Here is a 22977-nt window from a genome sequence, read left to right as displayed (position 1 = left end):
CATGAAAAGCTGCTTCCTAACTCAAAACTGTCCCATTAGCAAAGATAAAGCCTTCATCCAACTGTCATAACTATCCATTTACACACACACACACTTGGCTCCCCTCATGAGCCTCCACTTGCTATGAAACAATACTACAACACTTGTCCATGGGGAGTGGAAAGGACTAGGATGCCTTAGCTGCTCTCTTCAATTCCTTCCCTCCCCCCAAGACTTTAAAGAAACTTTTTATAGTTTCTGTCATAGCACATTACAAAGCCACTGTACAGAATGAATAATACTGACCAAGTTTTTCAATATGTGCAAAGTGAAAAAAAGTAGATTGGAGTGAGAGGAACAATGGGTGGCTATTCACAAGAAGGAAGTAGAGGAAGGGTATTTGGAAAAGGATCTGAAAAGTAACTGCTTGTACTTTCTTCTTTCAGCAGATCTATAGTATTCCCTTTACTCCTTCCTTTTCTGAAGACCATGGCAACATTTTATTAAAATGCATTTTGGGAAGTCCATGCCCTAGAATGCCATCTACTGTGACTCACTGGTACTTCAGAGGCAGTAGCTCCTTTCTTCAGTAGGGATTGTAATGAGTATGGCAGCCTCTTTTTCCCCTCTATCTGGTGGGAGACAGCCAATGGCTGCTTCTTGAGTCTGTACAGGTCATGAGATAATAATACTTACATCTTTTATAGCACGTTTTATCTGTAGATCTCAAAGCACTTTACAAAGGAAAGTAAGTATCATTATTCGTCTCTACCCACCCTGAGAAGCTAGAAACGGTCCTTTCTTTTCTTTATAAGGTAGTACTACAAAAGAGAGTATCTTTTGTAGTTGGGTGTACTTCATGCCCTTTTTTCTTTTCAATATCGATTTCCTTTTAATTCTCCTACTTTTTCTCCATTTCCCCTGCTTTTTGCATATTCCCTTTTCTTCTCTACTACTGAGCCAAGTTCTTTAAAAAAAAAAAGCATTCCGCTCAAAAAACACCTGCTCTTTGATTTCTAACAGAAATGTTTAGCATAGCTTACAGTTTATCACTTTACTTTATACAGATTATCTGACATATGTCCCTATCAAAATTAGAGGTGTATGTGGCTGTAACAAGCAGATGGCTTCTAATAATTTACTGAAAGATCTAGATTTTTAGAGAGTTTAGGGGCCCAAAATTAATGTGTAATTGTGTAGTTGCCACTATTATGCACAGAAACAGCTAACCAGACACATTTTCATGCATAGTCATACAATTTCTACACACAATAGGATTAATTACACAAACATTTTGCAGGCCTGAACAGCCTGAAAATCCAATCCAAAGTAGGTTTCAGAGTAGCAGCTGTGTTAGTCTGTATCCGCAAAAAGAACAGGAGTACTTCTGGCACCTTAGAGACTAACAAATTTATTTGAGCATAAGCTTTCGTGGGCTACAGCCCACTTCTTCTATGCATCCGAAGAAGTGGGCTGTAGCCCACGAAAGCTTATGCTCAAATAAATTTGTTAGTCTCTAAGGTGCCACAAGTACTCCAATCCAAAGTATTTTATCCCTTTATCTTATAATGAACATTAAAGTCAGTTTTCTTTAATCTCCATTAACATTGTGTATTCAAATTTTTAAGATTAATTCTTATGTTTTTCCCTAGTTCATGTGAATTCAGCTACTGAGTATAGGCAACATGTTCTATATGCATTTGTTTATGAACAAGCGTGGGCCATTGGCCAAAATATGGCTCGCCGCTCACTGGGAGAAGAAGCTCACAAAAACTCACATATTTGAATGCAATTTGGAGACTACTATTGAGAAGATCATTTCACCAAAGGTATGTAACTGACTGAGATGTTTAAGTCCAGTTGTAGAAAGGTAGATCCTTTTTTTGGGGAAAAAGAATATATCAACAAATATTGTAAAGGTCAATATTTGAAGTCGGGGGGGGGAGGGTTGTTAATGGCATAGATTGTTATAATAAGCAATAAATTCAGTCTCTCTGCTCCCATGATTTTTAGTGGCTATCAAAGTTACGCCTTTAATCTCCCAGGCTCATGTTTTGAAGGTGTTGTGCAGGTTTCCTTTGAGGATGAGGACTGAGAGGTCAGATAAGTGATCACTTAGGCTGGGTCTACACTACCCGCCTGAATCGGTGGGTAGAAATCGACCTCTCGGGGATCCCCGAATCGACGCTCTTACTCCACCAGCGGAGGTGGGAGTAAGCGCCGTCGACGGGAAGCCGCAGAGGTCGATTTTGCCGCCGTCCTCACAGCGGGGTAAGTCGGCTGCGATACGTCGAATTCAGCTACGCTATTCACGTAGCTGAATTTGCGTATCTTAAATCGACCCCCCCCTGTAGTGTAGATGTAGCCTCAGTGAAAAGTGTTCGCCCACAGGTGATGTGGTGGTGTTGTCTTTTATCATTTTCCTGTAGTAAGCCCATACCCCAACCAAGGTCACATAGCAAGTGTGGCAGAGCCAGGAACAGAACCGAAGTCTTCTGAGTCCTAGTCCAGTACGTTATCCACCAGGAATTGTCTTCTTTTAAGGCCTTGGCTACACTCGGGACTTCCCAGCGCTGCAGTGGCAGCACTGTGAAGCACGAGTGTAGTCACGCTGCCAGCGCTGCGAGAACTCTCTCACAGCGCTGTATGTACTCCACCTCTCCGAGGGGAATAGCTTGCAGCGCTGGGAGCGACCGTGCAGTGTTGCAGCCTCGGATTACACTGGCGCTTTACAGTGCTGTACTCGCTGCGCTCGGGGGAGGGGGCGTTTTCACACCCCTGAGCGCAGCAAGTTGCAGCGCTGTACAGCGCCAGTGTAGCCAAGGCCTCAGTGACAATAGCTCTTGAGCTCCAACTCTGTGTTAGCCTGAATATCTCAGAATGACACATACTGTGTTGTTTTATTGTTTAATTGAGCTACTTTTCTATAATTAGCTAGCAGATAAAGAATTTTTTCCAAGACTTCACTAGTACACCTTTTGCTTTGTATAATAACTGAAATTGTTTTGTCTTAATGATTTTGCCACAAATATTAATACTTGAACCATTAAAAAAATTATTAAAGGTTAAAATTGCTCTGCGCACCTCAGGACACTTGCTTTTGGGAGTGGTGCGAATCTATCATAGGAAGGCAAAGTACCTCTTGGCAGACTGCAGTGAAGCTCTAGTGAAAATGAAGATGGCCTTTCGTCCAGGTATGTACCGAATTCTGCTCTATTCCTAAACATACCATTGAGTAATTATATGATCTTTCTCAAGTCCTTTAACCTTTTTATGGTCTAGGGCAGGTCTACACTTAAACTGTGACACTCTATACCTCGGGGGAGTGCCCTGTAACCCCCATATTCATCATTTATATATAATTGTGATATTTCACCTAAAGCATGCCATGTGATCTATCAAGGGAAAGGTTATGATCTGCTGAAAGCCATTGTTCTATCTAAAAGTCCCATCAGCAGTGCTGCCCGGCTAAGGAAGGTTAGTCCTTACCTGTTCTGACACTGCGCTGTGCCCGGAAGTGGCCAGCAGCAGGTCCGGCTCCTAGGCAGGGGGGCCACAGGGCTCCGCGCACTGCCCCCGCCCTGAGCACCAGCTCTGCACTCCCATTGGTTGGTGGGGCGGCGCCTGCTGGCGAGAGCTGTGCGGAGCCACTTGCGCGCCTCCGCCTAGGAGCTGGACCTGCGGCTGGCTGCTTCCGGGCCGCAGCGTGGTCCACGGTGCCAGGACTGTCAGGAAGCCTGCCTTAGCACTCCTGATGTGCCGCTGACCGGGAGCCGCCCGGGGTAATCCCGAGCCCATCCTACATCCCAAACCTCTCATTCCCAGCTCTGTTGGGTCGCAGGCATCAACAGTTTTCTTCAACTGAGTCGCCAGAAAAAAAGTTTGAAAACCACTGGACTAGGGGACGGGTATAAAACAGAACAGAGTGGCCCCATGGGTCTTGAGCAGTGCAAGATGGTATATTCCTGAATTACAAGGCTGGAAGCTGGGGGCATTTGGCTCATGCCTTTCTCTGTATGATTCATGAGTGGCTCTGGGAGCATTCATGCACTCTACCTGGGTTTGAGGCTCCACATGCAGTTGTGTTGAGTGATAACAGCACCTGGAGGGGTTTGCTGCTTGTCACTAGCAAAGCATTGCAAGAGACAGCCCAGGCTGGAGAGTTAAGAGGGGCACCGCAGTCCCACAATCCCAAGCAACACCCCAGGGATCCCGTCACATAAACCACTGCAGCGGCAGAGCTGCAGTGCTTCAGTGAAGACATTACCTATGCCAATGGGAGACGCTTCTCCAGTCAGTGCAGGTACTCCACCTCCCCGCGAGGTTGTAGCTATGTCAACAGGAGAATTCTCCTGTCAATTTAGCGTTGTCTATCCAAGGGATTAGGTCAGTTTCACTGCATCGCTCGGGGTGTGGATTTTTCACACCCCTGAGCGATGTAGTTATGTCAACCTAATTTCCTAGGGTATACCTGGCCATAGTGGTTGTTAGTGGCCAAAATTTTCCATGATCTTTGAACAGTTATTAGTTAGTAGTGTTATACCAATAAAAACTAGCAGGATCTTATTAAAGGGGACAAGATAAAGATGCCACATTTATTATGACAATTTGATTTATGACCAATAACTAATATCTTAATCCTTATACACACACATTATACCTAATACCTATATACACACACACACACACACACACACATCCATCCATCAGATGTTCTGCAGCTGCTGCATAGTTACCAGTCCTGCTTGAGTCTGTGGCTTGAGTTTGCAGCTTGGGTTCGTAGCTTGTGGCGGCTAACTGGCCAGGAAAGCCGGGCACAAGGACGAGCTGGGTCTCTGTTGGGCATGCACCGATGCCCTTCCATGTTGGCAGCAGAATGTTGCCCTCCTCCAAAGTTTTCCATCTCACCCATCCTTTTTGTAGGCTTTAGTTTGAATCCAGAGTCTATAGGTCTTGCTGTGTCACGCTGCCTCCAGGTTTGGTGATTGATCACCCGTCAATGGCAGACATGACTTTCAGCCTTGGACCGGGCTTTGATCTTCCTTCTATTGTACCTTTTCTTTTTAGGGTGGATTCTTTTTACTTTGTTAGGGCTCTTGTCTGCATCTTCAGCCGTTGGTGTTTGAACTCTATTTAATCAGGACAGGCTGGGGCTGGAGGTTGATTCCATCATCCATACATACCTCATTCACACATCTAAACTAAACTAATAAGATTACAGCAGGGTTTGCAAAAATGAAGGTTGCAGCAAGCCCTTACAAAATGGAGTAAGCGTTTTAAAATGGGGTTTGAATTACAATATGGCAAACAGTGAACAGAAGTTACAATATAGACAAGTATAATGGATGGCAAACAGTGAACAGAAGTTACACTGTAGGCAAGTGTAATAAATGGTGAACAGAAGTTACAATACTGAAACAGTGCAAGTCTCAGGCCTGGTCTACACTACGGGTTTAGGTCGACTTTAGCGGCGTTAAACCGAATTAAGCCTGGACACGTCCACACAACGAAGCCCTTTCTTTCGACTTAAAGGGTCCTTTAAACCGGTTTCTTTACACCACCTCTGACGAGGGGATTAGCGATAAAACCGGTCTTTGCGGGTCGGAATTGGGGTAGTGTGGACGGAATTCGACGTTATTGGCCTCCGGGAGCTATCCCACAGTGCTTCATTGTGACCGCTCTGGACAGCACTCTCAACTCAGATGCACTGACCAGGTAGACAGGAAAAGACCCGCGAAGGTTTGAATTTCATTTCCTGTTTGCCCAGCGTGGAGAGCACAGGTGACCCCGCAGAGCTCATCAGCACAGGTAACCGTGATGGAGTCCTCCCAGGATCGCAAAAGAGCTCCAGCATGGACCGAACGGGAGGTACGAGATCTGCTCGCCATATGGGGAGATGAAGCAGTGATAGCTGAACTCCGTAGCAGTAAAAGAAATGGAAAAGTATTAGAAAAGATCTCCAAGGCCATGAAGGACCGAGGCCATAACAGGGACACACAGCAGTGCCGCGTGAAAATTAAGGAGCTACGGCAAGCTTACCACAAAGCCAGAGAAGCAAACGGAAGGTCCGGGGCAGAGCCGCAAACTTGCCGCTACTACGCGGAGCTGCATGCGATCCTAGGGGGTGCAGCCACCACTACCCCAACCGTGTGCTATGACTCTCTCACTGGAGAAACACACAGGGAAGACGGTTCGGGGAACGAGGAAGATGACGATGGAGGTACTGTAGGTAGCTCACAGCAGCAAGGAAGCGGAGAAACCGGTTTCCCCAACAGCCAGGATATGTTTGTGACCCTGGACCTGGAACCAGTAACCCCCGAACTCACCCAAGACCCTCAGGGCACACAGGAGACCTCTGGTGAGTGTAACTTTGTAACTATTTGTAAACATTACAAAAAAAAAGCAAGCGTGTTTAATGATTACTTTGCCCTGGCAATCGCGGCCAGTACATCTACTGGAAAAGTCTGTTAACGTGTATGGGGATGGAGCGGAAATCCTACAGGGACATCTCCAGAAAGCTCTCCTGGTTGAAATGGGGTGATTTTATTAAGGGGACATTCAGAGGCGCCCGTTCCTGCTCTTCTGACCAGAAATGTTCCCCGCTGTTAACCACGCGGTGGGGGGAGGGGTGAAGTGATCATCCCAGAGAATCGTGTGTGTGTGTGTGGGGGGGGGGGGGGTTTACTTGTGTTTGTGCCGCATGTTAACCGGGAAACCGCAGCCACTCCTTTTACATTGAAACCCCATTTTAAATGGACAACCCAATTCATCCTTGATATGGGAAATGCGCTGCTGTTTGCAACCTTTCCCGCATGTTAAGAAGGTTAAAAAAGCCAAAACACTGTGGCCTACGATGGCTGCCTGCAAGCCGAAATATGCGACCTTGTAATGAAAGAGTGTACCCATTGTTCTCTAAAATGTGTCTTTTTTAACCACCTCTCCCTTCTCCTCCGCCAGCTGCAAATGTTTCTCCTTCGCAGAGGCTCGTGAACATTAGAAAGAGAAAACGTAGGACGAGGGACGAGATGTTCACGGAGCTGCAGATGTCCGCCCAGGCTGATAGAGCACAGCAGAATGCGTGGAGGCAGTCAATGACGGAGATGAAAAAAGCCCAATATGAACGAGAGGAGAGGTGGCGGGCTGAATCGCGGGAAGAACAGAGCAAGTGGCGGGCTGAAGACGATAGGTGGCGTCAGCTTGCAGACAGACGGCAAGAGGCAATGCTCCGTCTGCTGGAGCATCAAACTGATATGCTCGAGCGTATGGTTGAGTTGCAGGAAAGGCAGCAGGAGCAGAGACCGCCGCTACAGCCCCTGTGTAACCAACAGCCCTCCTCCCCAAGTTCCATAGCCTCCTCACCCAGACGCCCAAGAACACGGTGGGGGGGCCTCCGTCCACCCAGTCACTCCACCCCAGATGATCGCCCAAGCATCAGAAGGCTGGCCTTCAATAAGAGTTAAAGTTTTAAAATGCAGTGTGTCCTTTTCCATCCCTCCTCCCCCACCCATCCCAGGCTACCTTGGCAATTATCCCCCTACCTCTGTAAGGAACTAATAAAGAATGCATGAATGTTAAAAAACAATGACTTTATTGCCTCTGCAAGCGGGAGGGGAGGGTGGGGTGGGGTGGTTGGTTTACAGGGAAGTAGAGTGAACCGGGTCGGTGGGGGGGGGTTTGGAGGGTTCATCAAGGAGAAACAAACAGAAGTTTCACACAGTAGCCTGGCCAGTCACAAAACTCGTTTTCAAAGCTTCTCTGATGCGCACCGCGCCCTGCTGTGCTCCTCTAACCGCCCTGGTGTCTGGCTGCGCGTAATCAGCGGCCAGGCGAGTTGCCTCAACCTCCCACCCCGCCATAAAGGTCTCCCCCTTACTCTCACAGATATTGTGGAGCGCACAGCAAGTAGCAATAACAATGGGGATATTCTTTTCGCTGAGGTCTGAGCGAGTCAGTAAGCTGCGCCAGCGCGCTTTTAAACGTCCAAATGCACATTCCACCACCATTCGGCACTTGCTCAGCCTGTAGTTGAACAGGTCCTGACTCCTGTCCAGGCTGCCTGTGTACGGCTTCATGAGCCATGGCATTAAGGGGTAGGCTGGGTCCCCAAGGATCACGATAGGCATTTCAACATCCCCAATGGTCACTTTCTGGTCCGGGAAGAAAGTCCCTTCCTCCAGCTTTCGAAACAGAGCAGAGTTCCTGAAGACGCGAGCATCATGTACCTTTCCCGGCCATCCCACGTTGATGTTGGTGAAACGTCCCTTGTGATCCACCAGGGCTTGCAGCAGCATTGAAAAGTACCCCTTGCGGTTTATGTAGTCGGTGGCTTGGTGCTCCGGTGACAAGATAGGGATATGGGTTCCGTCTATGGCCCCGCCACAGTTTGGGAATCCCATTTCAGCAAAACCATCCACTATTGACTGCACGTTGCCCAGAGTCACTACCCTTGCTATCACCAGGTCTTTCATTGCCCTGGCAAATTGGATCACAGCAGCCCCCACTGTAGATTTGCCCACTCCAAATTGATTCCCGACTGACCGGAGCTGTCTGGCGTTGCAAGCTTCCACAGGGCTATCGCCACTCGCTTCTCAACTGTGAGGGCTGCTCTCATCTTGGTATCCTGGCGTTTCAGGGCAGGGGACAGCAAGTCACAAAGTTCCATGAAAGTGCCCTTACGCATGCGAAAGTTTCGCAGCCACTGGGAATCGTCCCATACCTGCAGCACGATGCGGTCCCACCAGTCTGTGCTTGTTTCCCGGGCCCAGAATCGGCGTTCCACGGCATCAACCTGCCCCAGTGACACCATGATTTCCACATTGCTGGTGCCTGTGCCTTGTGAGAGGTCTATGTCCATGTCAATTTCCTCATCACTCTCGTCGCCGCGCTGCAATCGCCTCCTCGCCTGGTCCGGGTTTCGCCTTGGCATGTCCTGGCTCTGCATATACTCCAGGACAATGCGCGTGGTGTTCATAGTGCTCATAATTGCCGCGGTGATCTGAGCGGGCTCCATGATCCCAGTGCTAGCTATGGCGCCTGGTCAGAAAAAAGGCGCGAAAGTAGTATCTGATGGACCAGGAGAAGGAGGGAGGGCCGAGTGACGACATGGCGTACAGGTACAGGAACAGGGAGAAACACAAACAACTGTCACACAGAATGGTCCCCCCAAAGATTAAACTGAAAACCCTGGGCTTAGCAGGCCATTGATTTCACGGAGGAAGGGGAAGCATATGAATACAGAACAAATCTATTTTTTACATCTTAAGGTGGCAGCCGACGGTGCAGCATGAGTGACAGCCTCTCCAGTACGATGACGACGGTTACCAATCATAAAATACCATCATCTGCCAAAAGGCAAGGGGCTGCTGCTGTGTAGCAATGCAGCCCCACGTCTGCCAGCCCCACGTCCGCCAGCACCCAGCATCGCCCTCGGCCTCTTCTGGGTGCTTAGCAGACAATACTGGGCAATTGGCAGAAAATAGTATATTACGACTGGTAGCCATCATCATCGAAACAGTAGCATGTCTGCCCAGGTGGCCATGATTGACAGCCACACCAATACGACGACGATGGATACCAGTCATAATATACCATCGCCTGGCAAGGGGCTGGTGCAATGCAGCCCTACGGCTGCCAGCCCCATGGCTATCACTCATGCTACACCATCTACCGCCAAAAGGCAGTTAGCAGCTGCTGCTGTGTAGCAATGCAGTCCCACGTCTGCCAGCACCCAGAGGACATATGGTGACGGTGAGCTCAGCTGAGCTGAGCGGGCTCCATGCTTGCCGTGATATGTTGTCTGCACAGGTAACCCAGGTAAAAAGGCGCGAATCTATTGTCTGCGTTGCTGTGACGAGGGGGGAGGGGCCTGACGACATGTACCCAGAACCGCCCGCGACACTGTTTTGCATCATCCGGGCATTGGAATCTCAACCCAGAATTCAAAGAAAAGGCGCGAACCGCTTCTCGGCTCTCTGAGCTGTGGCGCAAACGTAGTATCTGACGGACTAGGGGAAGGAGGGAGGGGGGCCGAGTGACGACATGGCGTACAGGCACAGGGAATTAAAATCAAGAACGGTGGCTGTGCATCAGGGAGAAACACAAACAACTGTCACACAGAATGTTCCCCCCAAAGATTAAACTGAAAACCCTGGGCTTAGCAGGCCGTTGATTTGACGGAGGGAGGGGGAAGCAAATGAATACAGAGCAAATCTATTTTTTACATCTTAAGACGACGGTGCAGCGTGACTGATAGCCCTCGGCATCTTTCTGGGTGCTTGGCAGCAAATACGGGGCGGCGTATGACGATGGTCTTCAGGCCTATTGCACAATCGGCTGCTCGGGGAAGACTCTGCTAACGTGCGATGACCCGACTTGTAATAGGACGGCTAATAGTCGTAATACACCATTTACTGCCAAAAGGCAAGCCCCACGGCTGCCAGCACCCAGATCGCCGATGAAGGCTACCAGTCTACTGCACCGTCTACCGCCAAAAGGCAGTTAGCAGCTGCTGCTGTGCAGCAATGCAGTCCCACGTCTGCCGACACCCAGAGGACATATGGTGACGGTGAGCTCAGCTGAGCGGGCTCCATGTTGTCTGCACAGGTAACTCAGGTAACCCAGGTAAAGAGGCGCGAATCTATTGTCTGCCGTTGCTGTGACGGGGGAGGGAGGGGCCTGACGACAGGTACCCAGAACCGCCCGCGACACTGTTTTGCATCATCCGGGCATTGGGATCTCAACCCAGAATTCAAAGGGGCGGCGGAGACTGCGGGAACTGTGGGATAGCTGTGGGATAGCTACCCATAGTGCAATGCTCTGGAAGTCGACGCTAGCCTTGTACTGTGGACGCGGTCCGCCGACTAGAGCACCTAGAGCATTTTATTGTGTGGACACACACAATCGGCTGTATACAACCGATTTCAATAAAACCGGCTTCTATAAATTCGAACTAATTTCGTAGTGTAGACGTACCCTCAGTGATTTAAGCAGGAATTGGATTGATAGTGAAACTTACAAAGGCAGCTGACTGAACAGCTATGGCTCTTAACAAGCATCTTAATTGTTAATTAGCCAGTTATTGGGGTACCCGGTTTTATGAATGAATATTGTTTCATTCATAAAACTTTACTTATGAAGTTACATTAATAAAGTGAACAATTAAAAACAATTTCATTCATCAGTTCTATAGTAGTTCCAGTAGATTGACAGCATTTCAGAACCTCTAGCATTTTTCAGGCATTTTCATTTGTATGTATGCCAATAAATAGTATGCCTCTGAAATGTACATAAATTAAAGATTAAATTCCATTTTGGGGTCCTAATGACAATGGCAAACTTAGTTGATGATGGCAACAGAATTCCTTGATAGATTAACAGTCTTATTGTAAACACTTGTGAGAACATGACTCCTTATCACTGCTCATTTTGTTATGTTTTCCATTTCTTTTAGGACTTGTTGATCTTCCAGAAGAGAGCTTTGAAGCTGCTTATAATTCCATTACATTGCCTGAAGAATTTCCTGATTTTGACACACAGCTACCTGACTTGAAGTAAATGTTTCTCAACTTTTTTTTATATTTTGTCTGGCCTCATTTTCTTAGAGGTAAAAATGTATGTTCTTGCTTATTATCTGACCCTTACTCAGCATGCAGGTGGTACAGTCATTCCAGTTATTTGAATTTGATAACCTGATTCTTCCATATTCTAAGTCATAGAATTATGTATTGGTACAGTTCTTCCAATCCCATTTTATGAACACAGAACACAATGAAGTAATTGTTTCAGCGTAGGCTTTAGAAGTTTTTCATTTAATTTATTTGAATGAATACTAGATACAGAAAAGTTGAACTGCTGTGCTCCAGAGGAGGCAGCCCAAGTAGCCTAAATTTCATTCGGTTGTAAGAACAGGGTAGCCTGGATCCATGGCATAGCAGTCCTTCACTGCTATGATCTAAAATTGAATTTAAAATTCTGGTCTTTTGCTCCCTGAGGGCTGGTAGGCTATGGGAGGCAGCATGCTGACACTTCAAAAGCTAAGAGCTGGGAACTAAAACACTTGTTTTTGATGGACTTTAGTGAGGGTCAGAGCCAAAGCATAGTACACCTTCACAGATATTTTCCTTTTACATCTCAATAAATTTAGTTATTTTGGATCTGAAAGTCTTTGCTATTTTTTGCTATAAATCTAATTTCAGAAAACCTGTAGCTTACAGATAAAAAATATATAATTGTTTTCAGTCTAATCAAGTAGTACAATGTGCCACTGTGTGAGGAACAATGATGGAGCTCCCTCTTTCAAATTATCTAAAGAGTTTATAGGGTTTAATTTACAGATGATATGCTATATTGAGGAGTCCATTATGTGACATTGTATCTGGCAGAAAATGGGACTTGTATGTGAAAAAAATAATAGAAGCTGAAGTTGGACAAGATGAAGGTGTGGTTGGTAGGCAAAAATAAGTTTTTGTAGAACGTGATAGGGATGATGTTTTCCCCTGTCAAGCAGGTTTGCAGTCAAGGGATATATCTTGATTACAAATTGCTCCTGTAGTTGGAGGTAGTGTCAGTAGCCAGTAGCTCCTCTTTTTAAGCCCTGGTTTACACTGGGGGGGGGGGGGGGGACGAATAGCGTAGCTGAAGTCGACGTATCTTAGGTCGACTTACCTGGCTGTGAGGACGGCGGCGAATCGACCGCTGCCATTCCCCCGTCGACTCCGCTTCCGCCTCTCGCGAGCTGGAGTTCCGGAGTCGACGGAAAGCGTGTTTGGGGATCAATTTATCTGCGTCTACACAAGACGCTATAAATCAATCCCCCGATCCGGCGGGTAGTGAAGACCTGCCCTCAGTGCATTAATCTAAGGCCTTGTCTACACTGCCACTTTACAGCGCTGAACCTTTCTCGCTCATGGGTGTGAAAAAACACCCCCCTGAGCAATGCAAGAGTCAGTGCTGTAAAGTGGCAGTTTAGACATTGCACCAGCGCTAGGAGCCACACTCCCAGTGCTGGTAGCTACTGCCCACGTCGAGGTGGGTTTTTACAGCACTGGGAGAGCTCTCTCCCAGTGCTGGTGCCACGACTACACAGCCACATTAAAGCACTGCCGCGGCAGTGCTTTAACGTTGGTAGTGAAGATATTCCCTAAACGCTTTTCTCTCCAGTGTGGACCTTACCATAGTCATTGTACCTCTGCGACTTTGAGACTAGATTATTTAATGTGCTGTGCAAACTTCTTTGAAGATTACCTAGAAGCTTCAGCAAGTACAGAAGGCAGCTGCCTGTTTGCTTCGAGGTATCAAATGTAGGGAATATATAGCATCTATTTTCCAGTAGCTATGCTGTCTTCCTTTTAGCTTCTAGATGCAATTAGAAGTGTCAGTTTTAATCAATAAAGCCCTAAGTGGTTTGGGTTCTGGTCGCCTAGGAGATTGCCTTTCTCCCTGAACAAGAGTTGACATCAGCTGGGGTGTTTTGGAGCCTTAAAAAGTAGTAATTTATTGCTTTTTGTCTTTAAAGAAAAACATATGAAGTTTGAGAACCCTCAGGTTACAAGCTTTTTGCGTTGCAGCAACATGGCCAATGGGTTTCAATTCATGTTGTTTTTTGTATCTTTACATTTCTCATTAGTGCCATTGATGTTGCTGAACACTTTACTTTGAATCAGAGCAGACCTGAAGACATCACACTTCCAGAAGATTACAGAATGACTGTGCTTCCCAGTGATGGGAATTTTGGTGAGAACAGCTGATAAATTAGAATTTGAAAAATGTGTAAGAATTTTTACCACCATTTTTTCTAAATTATTAGAATTGTACTTCATAAGCAAATGCATTTACATTGTTAATGATTTATAAAATTACATTTTAAGATTTAATTACTGTATTCAAGTTCATAAAGCTTATTTTTACTCATATGAAGGATTTGTTTGCTTGTTGTAATTACGGAGTCTACTTATTCTCTTTGGGCTTGATCCAAAGACCACTGAAGTCAATGAAAATCCACCTGTTGGCTAAAGTGGGCTTTGAAATGGGCTCTAGGGCCTGGTCCACACTAACCCCCCACTTCGGACTAAGGTACGCAAATTCAGCTACGTTAATAACATAGCTGAATTCGAAGTACCTTAGTTCGAACTTACCGCGGGTCCAGACGCGGCAGGCAGGCTCCCCCGTCGATGCCGCATACTCCTCTCGCCGAGCTGGAGTACCGGCGTCGATGGCGAGCACTTCCGGGATCGATCCGGGATCGATTTATCGCGTCTAGACAAGACGCAATAAATCGATCCCAGAAGATCGATTGCTTACCGCCGGACCCGGAGGTAAGTGTAGACCTACCCTAAGTGACTTAAAACCTAATGGGCGTAATTCTCATTTATGCTGATGCCCCTTTAAGTAAGTGTAAACATAATATATGCAATTTAGGCTTGTGTTCACTGCAAAGTTAACTTCACTTCTTACCTAACCCCAACCCAAGTCCCGTCCACACACAAAAATCTCTCACTTGAGTTGGCTGGCCCATCAGAGAATACAGATTAAAGCCTGAGTGCTGATCATACTTGAGCAGCTAACACAACCACTCCTCTGATAGAGGAATGTAAAGAGGCCTTAATGTAAAGGAGAATCAAGCCCAAGGCTATGTCTACATTGCACTTTCGTTGGTAAAACTTCTGTGGGTCAGGGGTGTGGAAAAAACAAACACACCAGACTCATTGGGGGTGGTTTTATTTTGTCCGCAGGAGAGCTCTCTCCTGCCGACAAAGGGCGGCTACACTGCGTACCTTACAGCAGCACAGCTGTGCCACTGTACAGTGCACAGTGTAGACATAGCCTAATATATTTTGTGTTTTTACTGAATTAGCTTAAATTGTTTGTTCTGTAATGCAACCTCATTTTGAGAATTTTATAAAGTTCTGAGGAAATTGACATATGTGTATTTTATCTGTATTGACAGAAGGAGTTGTCAGTAATTATATATGTTTGTTCAGGTGAGGAGACTGAAATACTAAGAGGACATAGCTTCTTCAATGATGGCATATTAATGAGTACTAATAGTCTCTTGCCTGATCACAGCTCAGTGAGCACCACTGGAGACAAATCCATACTACGTGACGACACACATGAATTCAAACTTGATGGTTTTGGAGACGAAGATGTTCCTGGGGATATGATTGGTATGGTTTGTCATAGATTAACACAATCCAATCAATTCTATCCAAAGTATTTTTACTGTAAAAACCCCACACAAAATGTAAATAAAAATAGAACTTGCATTTGAAAACATTTTTTCTGTAATTTACTGTGTTTCCTTTTGCACTTTTAGTTTTTCACTACTTAATAATAAACTGAGCTCATTTATATAATCCCAGACAAAAACTCCGTTAAAATGAAATTAAGGTTGAGAGTACATATCAGCAATTTAGGGTAAAATACATTACGGGAATGTTCCAATTATTCCACAATCAGGCATTATAAAACCAGGAAATTGAGAGTTAAAGTTAAACTTAAAAGAAATTCAAACATGTTAAGATATGGAAATGCACAGTTAGGGCATTCAGACAATCTTAACTCTGCCCTTTTGTGACACCAAGAAATAACCATATGATTTTGATTAAAGCATTTTAATGTTTTGGGTTCCAGATTAAATTAAAGTGATATTTTAAAATACATTAGGTTTTTTTCTTTATTTCACCTCATTGTGTCACCTGTTTGGCCCGCTCTCCTTCACCCCACATTTCCCAGCACGTGCATATGTGTGCATACAAACCAGTTTTCCCCTTCCCCACTGATCCACTCCCACACTATATCCCTGGCTTCCCCCTTCTGTCCTCTGTTTAGTAGATCTGGTGCAACAGTTTGCTTTTGAAAATAAATGTTTAGCATTAATTGTCACTGTTTGTCATTTTTTTTAACCAATGAAAGTCTCTCCATCAGCACAAGCTTGTATATAAGAATCTTCTTCAGTGAAACTTACATAGAATTGCCCATTTGCAAAATGGTTTCAATAGTCCATTGTTCTCAGAAGGACTGAGGCCATATCTTCCCTCAGTCAATATACCCCATTTAAAAATGACCACTACTTTCCACTGTTTCCAGTAAGAGTGAAGCCACTCAACTTTTTTGTTAAGAGCACCCTATGGCCACACTCCCATTGAGAACAATGGGAGATAGGTGACCTTCTCAAAATGATCACCTAACTGTGGACAAGTTATGTCCTGAGTCTTCTTGAGAAAAATGGGATAGCAGGCATTTTGAAAGAGGGCAGTTCTAGACAGAATTAATTGTAATGGAATGTTATTTGTTAGCCCCTTGCTGGGGAGAAACATTCAGTTATAAAGAATAAACAGGGAGAAATTACCATTAATCCTAAAAAATAAAGTCTTCAGATGTAGTCTATGGAGTGAGTTTTAACTGTAAATAAAGTCCGAATCGTTTGTATTATTCTGTTATTAAGATCATTCAGGACAATTAAACAGCCCTACATTGTATGCCACATTTTTAGAGGATCTCTTTTTTAATTAATTTTAACTCAATCTAATTAACAATTTACTTGTAAATTCTGAGAAAATTAATTCTGTTCCCAAAGAGTAAGTACAGCAGTTTGGGGAAGGATATGCCGTATCTTCATATGTAACAAAGCGCTTGAGTCGCTGCTTTAAGTGCAAAACTCAGCTCTGCCTTTACCATGGGCTTGGCTACACTTGTGAGTTACAGCGCAATAAAGGAGCCCCAGGCACCCCAGCTGACTCCCCGTCCACACTGGCAAGGCACATAGAGCGCTCTGATTCTGCGGCTACAGCGCTCCTGGTACTCCACCTCGGCGAGTGGAATAACATTTGCTGCACACCCACTGTACAGCCGCGGCGCCAGTGTGGACAAGGTGTTGCATTACGGCACTGTGATCGGCCTCCGGAAAGGTCCCATAATCCCCTTAAGTCAAGTGGCCACTCTTGTCATTGTTTTTAATCACTGTAGGAATGCGTATATGCTGTTTGAAAGCTCCATTTCTGACAGCCGGGAATGCTGTGTGTGTGAGAGAGAGAGAGAGAGAGGCGGGGGGAGGTCTGCTGCTGTCTGAACTTACAAGACAGCATGCTGACATGCTCTCAGCCCCCCAAAAACCCACTCTCTCTCCCCCCACATACACACAACACACTCCCAGTCACACTCCACCCCTCTCCCCATTTGAAAAGCACGTTGCAGTCACTTGGATGCTGGGATAGCTGCCCATAATGCACCGCTCCAATGGCGCTGCAAGTGCCGCAAATGCGGCCACGCCAGTGCGCAAGCAGCTGTCAGTGTGGACAGACTGCAGCGCTTTCCCTAATGCGCTCTCCGAAGGCGGGTTTAACTCACAGCGCTCTACATCTGCAAGTGTAGCCGTGCCCTATGTCACTGCAAGTGGTGCTTCCATAATAAAACATCATAAGTAAATCATCATTTGAAATCTATGCTTAAAACTGGTTTCAGTACATTTTCCTCAGCTTTTGTTTTTTGCATCTATATCCAAGCAAAAACATTTTAGAACTACAGCCTTTCCTTTTGTACTACAACAAAATACTTTTCTCAAAAGAAATATTTGGAAATTAATGGCAACTCAAGTGTGTCGTCATGCCTGCAGTTTTGAAGGACAGCACTGTAAATCGCTATAATTAATGGTCTTAGAATTTACATACAAACCATTTATTTTAAGGGTTAATAATGAAACTATAAAAAAAAACTTGTATAAAAATTGGTATACACATTTTAACTCAGCTGCTCTTGCTATTATGAGGAGGATGAAATTAAAAAAAAGTTTATATTTTACTTGTCAAAAAAAATTATTCAGATAAGTGGGCATCTATGTTTCTGCATCTATGTTTCCCCCCTGAAAGTTAAAAACAATAATTTTTTTCTTCTTCCAGCACTTTAAAAAAAATGTGCTTCTAAGTACACTTTGTGCATGGTCTGTTAAATTTTCATTATGATTTTGCAAAATGTAAAAATATAAAATAATAGACATGTTACCAAAGTATGGTGTTATTTTCTACTTATTTATCTCAAAATAGTTTGTTTACAAACAGTTGTCTAGTAAGTGATTAATTTGTAATATGAGTTAATCAATTTTGACATGTTCACATAGAATTTTACTAATTATAAAGCACTCTCTGTAAGCACTGAGGCCTCATTGGCAAGGTTCTGCACACCTCTTCTGATTAGCCAAGCACCCTGAGCTCCCATTGATTTCGCAGGAGATGCACAGCATCTTGCAGGATTGAGCTCTATATAATTCCTTCTAAATAATTCATTATAATGGATTCTGCTGGCCTATTGCATAAATAATGCTATTTTAAAACATTTTAATATATGTCTACCCTGTTGACCAGATCACCTATGATTTACTTAATAGCTTCTTATTTGAGATATAAATTTACATTTGTATGAATGTAGTTGATATACCATAGGGTATTGTAAAATATAATGTACAGATTAGTTTTAATTTTGAAATGTATATATTTAGCTTTTGGTGATTACCGTTGTATATAAGCTAGAACAGGTTTGGGGGTTTGTTTTTAGAATAAGGAAGTTATATATAAAAAACTATTTTTAAACAACATTAAAGATCATACTTTCACAGGTGAAAGGCAGAAAATTCAAAATTAAGTCTAATTCTCTCCTTTATACACATTGTTTTGTATTAAGAAAGCTTTAATTCTAAATCTTTAGACTTGTTTAAGTTGGTCTCTTGCTTTAAACGCAAGACTAATATTTAAATAGTAACACTTGGCTGGGTCATTTGTTTTATTACCACTAAAGCTTAGAGTGATTAAAATTATGCATTTTATTTTCAAGAAAATCTGCTGAAGACTGAGCAAAATAGCCTAATTTATGAGATTCTTGATATGGAGGAAGAAGTTCCTTTGTCACAGGAACTTCCTGATGATAATGCAGTGGGTGAGTTTGTAGTGTTTCTGTTCCTTCTGATTACCTAAATCAGCACTTCACTTATTTGTTAATGTATAATACTAGTGTTATGCAGGCATTATGCGATCAGAATCGTATCCTTTGCTTCATTACTGTCTTGGATTCTGTTTTCCTTTTTTCTTTTATACTTTGTTCCCCTTTCAGGTATAATTAATTCTTGGAATTCCTTGTCTGTAACTCAACATTGATATAAACATGTTTTTACATTATACCTTTTTTCTACCTCAGAGGATGTTGTGAGGTTTAGTTTGATATCAGCTCCTTGGATGGGAGGGGATATGACTGCTCTTTATAAATACATCAAGAGAGTAAACACTAGGAAAGGAGAAAAGCTATTTAAGCTAAAGGACAGTGTTGGCACAAGAGCAAATGAGTATAAACTGGCTACGAATAAATTTATGCAGAAAATCAGAAGCAGGTTTCTAACCATCAGATGAGTGAGGTTCTGAAACAGCCTTCCAGTACGTGTACTTGGGAAAAAAAGATATCTAGATTTACGATGGAGCTTGATAAATTAATGTATGAGTTTATCTGATGGGGTTACCCGTGATAGATGGGGACTAGAATTGATGACCCAGGAAGTCTCTTCCAGTCCTATGTTCCTATAATGAAAGAAACTGCAGAAGTGCAAAATATGTGTATTAAAATATTATTTTAGAAATTAGTTTCAGGGAGAAAAAAAATTCTGTGTACCTTAAGACTTACACTCCTTTTTCTAACTCTAATATTTGTGTTTTGATTCCAAATGAATTAATTAAAATATTTTTATTGGATTGTGGGATGTGTGTTTTACAGTGAATTTCAGCTATGTAGGTTCTATGCATCCAGAAGAAAGCCACCAGATGAGTGAATCTACGCTGTTGACAAATGAAAAAGAAGGATTTACACTTGAGCCTGTTGATGCTACAGGTCAGAGTTCAATCAGTTTCCTGTTAGGTGCATACAAATATTACAATTCCTGCTACATTGAAAACCAGGAAAAGCATGTTATATAAAATTATTCTAGTTATATTACTTGCTTTACTCTACTCACTCATTATTACTAATAATATTTGTATCAGAGATTATTTTTATTTACTTACATTTCATCTGTTCCTGCTGTCAAAGTTCAGTTCTGTTCTGAAAAGTTACCATGCAAAAAGGGCATTTTCTTACATCAACTGATCCACTCCCAATGTTTATTCACAGTCCTCTCCACTTACTAAAATAAGTTTTATTATTTTTCACTCCTGTTAGCAATGCAAAACCAATATTGCTATAGGAGAGTGAACTGTATTCTATTCTGGCTCATATACCATCAACGGAATTGTTAACTCAGTTCTAGTTGCAGAATCTTTGTGGGTGAGTTGTAGCCAGAAAGAACCAACATTGACTTTCTGATTCCAGGGTGAATTTTCAGGGTTTGCTTTGTTTCATGGTCTTAATTTTACTTAAACATAAAGATTTCCCTAAGATATTGAAAAAGGAAAATTTTTCCTCATTACTGTGATTAACAGGTGTTCAAAGTCAGTTTATTCAAGAAGATTAAAATTGGAAGTCTCAAAGAGACATCATCAGTCCTTGGAGATACAAGAAATGAAAGTGTAATTTGTTTCATCCAGTGGCCAACTCATGTGGTACATTTGTGGGTGTTATCAACTATATAAAATAGTACAATGGAAAAGAATGTTATGAAATAAACGCCCCCACCATTCATATTGAAACTAAACCTTAGAATGCTTACATTTTCCAACCTTCCTGCCAAATGACTATTGAGATGCATGTATATCATAAATGTGTGTCTCCATGTGTTGGTGTCTATGTCTCCTCATTCAGCATCTTAAAGGGTTAAAACTGACAAAACCAGACATTAATCCTAAAATACTACTTTTTTAAGGACGTTAGCAATTCTTGGCCTGGCTAACTTCTCAGTAGAGTAAACTGCCTGAGAGACAAGGGAGGTGAGATAATATCTTTATTGGACCTACTTCTGTTGGTGGAAGGTACTTGCTTTCAAGGTATAATGCCTGTCTCTCACACACTTAATCGTGTCCTCTTACTTAAATAAACCATTACTTTACAGCTTTTTCAGTACAATATTCATAAATCTTCCTGCACTTAGAGGTATTTGAACTTGAGAGTATACAGAATTCCCAATAAAATGAAGAGGCTGTCTTTCTGAAAACTTTTGGTGAAAAGGTCCCCTCATTGTCAATGTAATTCTCCTGTTCACTCAACTTTTTTCTAAACTATTTCCAGCCTGTCCTTTTTATTCCAACTATTATATTCATGCTTAAGTTTTAAAGCATCAGAACTTGTTTGTATATGTTCATAATTCAACAAGAAATTAGAGGAAAATGTTCTAAACTGGAGTCAAAATGTCCCTTATTGTTTGGCTGGTGGTTGCCATATTGACATTTTTTTTTTGTTTAAGCTGAAAGATTGACCTCAGGATGTGAGGGTGTTGGAGACGAAGGTGATACTTTTGGCCTCTCAAGAAGAGTTACCAGTACACATGCAATAAACAAAATGCCCTCTAAGTTGCTGCAGAAATGTTTTACGAAGAGAGTTGAGGACTGGGAGTAAAGTGGGGGAAATGGCCCACAAGGGGAAGGTCAGCAATGTCAGGATGGCCTAATATCCAAGTTTCTGCATTAAGAAGATCACAAGCCAGCCCCTCCCCATTCCACACTCTTGTTACAGTATATGCTGTCCTCAGAACTATGAGTAAGGGAGAGCTCCTGTTCAGATCACCAACATGCTGAACAATGAAAATATGGAAAAAATAATTCAATTTGAATAGCATCATTTACTTCCGATGTGTCCTGTGATACCCAACCCCTCTAGTACAGTAATAGACAAGTGTCCATCAGAAAAAGTGATAAACGTCCATGTTTGTGACTGTTTCTTATGCTTAGTTGTCATAGGGAGAAGGAGCTTTAAAAGAAAGAGGAAGTTGCTTGTTGATGTAGTGAAGGAGCTCAGCAGCAGCACTATTTACAAACAGCTTAGCAACTGCATGGATACTCTTACTATGTTGGATCTTGCACCCCCTACAAGAAAGTTGATGATGTGGAAGAAGTCAGGAGGAGTAGATAAACTTCTGTCCCGTACTACACAGCCTTTGATTAATGCTGAGCTACAAACGGTAACGGTTTATGCCTTTGTATGCTGTTACGACATTACCATATACGTGATGGGATTGTTGCATATTTAGGACCTGATTATCAGAGATGGTCTCCAATTCTGCAGGCTTCATTTTGTGTGCACAAGTAACTGTGTGTCCAATAAACTGCAGGTGAAAATATTAATAATTGAACATTATCTAATTGTACAGAAATTCAGGTAATTGGACATCTGATGAATATATTTGTATCCTCTGGTATTTGCTTCTACAGAAAAGTCTGCCATCTCTAGAATTCAGGCCCTTAATCTTCAAAATTCCAAGAATCAGTACAAGAGGGCATAGAAATGTGAGCGTATGTTTGTGATTTCACATATAAGCCCTTCGTTGATTGCACGCTGGTACGTTATTATTTTTCTGATTTATAGCTCTGTAATTAGTACTAGACCATATTGACCTTCTGCAATTATTGTTTGTTATAATAGTAATAAAAATATTATATAGTGCTTTCCATCCATAGATTTCAAAGTACTTTTTTTTTTGTTTTTTTGTTTGTGTTCTGAGGTCTTCAGGCTGCCAAGTAAATACAAATGTATTATGATTATTGTTTTATTACTATAATCTAATTGAGTAGGAATTATATTCTAGGAAGTCCTAGTTTTGAACAATGAATTCCAGGAAAAACAATTACTAACCTTTAAATTCATAGAACCAAATAAGATCAGCTTGAGGAAAAATGTGTGACTTGACCTGATGCTGTACTGTTGTAGTAAGAGCCTTATGTCAGGGTACATCTATACTTACCTCCGGGTCCGGCGGTAAGCAATCGATCTTCTGGGATCGATCCCGGAAGTGCTCGCCGTCGACGCCGGTACTCCTGCTCAGCGAGAGGAGTACGCGGAGTCGATGGGGGAGCCTGCCTGCCGTGTGTGGACCCGCGG

General features: G+C 43.2%; 2 protein-coding genes across 6 annotated transcripts in view; both read left to right on the top strand.

Moving 5' to 3' along the window:
* RAD21L1 (RAD21 cohesin complex component like 1) overlaps window positions 1-22977 on the top strand; it is a 57116-nt gene that overhangs the window by 19843 nt on the left and 14296 nt on the right. For all 5 annotated transcript variants that reach the window (XM_008172186.4, XM_008172185.4, XM_065566313.1 and 2 more), the window contains 8 exons: window positions 1632-1808; window positions 3044-3173; window positions 11429-11528; window positions 13604-13710; window positions 14958-15143; window positions 18802-18903; window positions 19729-19842; window positions 21831-22060. In XM_008172186.4, the coding sequence (XP_008170408.2) occupies window positions 1665-1808; window positions 3044-3173; window positions 11429-11528; window positions 13604-13710; window positions 14958-15143; window positions 18802-18903; window positions 19729-19842; window positions 21831-22060 (1113 nt within the window). In that variant the 5' untranslated portion in view covers window positions 1632-1664. The remainder of the gene's footprint in view (window positions 1-1631; window positions 1809-3043; window positions 3174-11428; window positions 11529-13603; window positions 13711-14957; window positions 15144-18801; window positions 18904-19728; window positions 19843-21830; window positions 22061-22977) is intronic.
* On the top strand, window positions 4686-8514 carry LOC135975384 (uncharacterized). The gene is made up of 2 exons (XM_065566275.1): window positions 4686-6337; window positions 6937-8514. Exons 1-2 carry the CDS (start codon window positions 5797-5799, stop codon window positions 7437-7439), a joined length of 1044 nt encoding a protein of 347 aa, XP_065422347.1. The 5' UTR covers window positions 4686-5796; the 3' UTR covers window positions 7440-8514.

Source organism: Chrysemys picta, chromosome 13, assembly GCF_011386835.1.
Source record: "Chrysemys picta bellii isolate R12L10 chromosome 13, ASM1138683v2, whole genome shotgun sequence".
Classification (NCBI taxonomy): Eukaryota; Metazoa; Chordata; order Testudines; family Emydidae; genus Chrysemys; species Chrysemys picta.
This window is presented reverse-complemented; position numbering and strand designations above follow the sequence as displayed.

Excerpts from the sequence above, each read along its gene's own strand:
- LOC135975384 (XM_065566275.1), top strand. The coding sequence starts at position 5,797 with ATGGAGTCCTCCCAGGATCGCAAAAGAGCTCCAGCATGGACCGAACGG. Across the intron at positions 6,338-6,936 it reads GGGCACACAGGAGACCTCTG|CTGCAAATGTTTCTCCTTCG; the intron begins GTGAGTGTAACT and ends CTCCTCCGCCAG.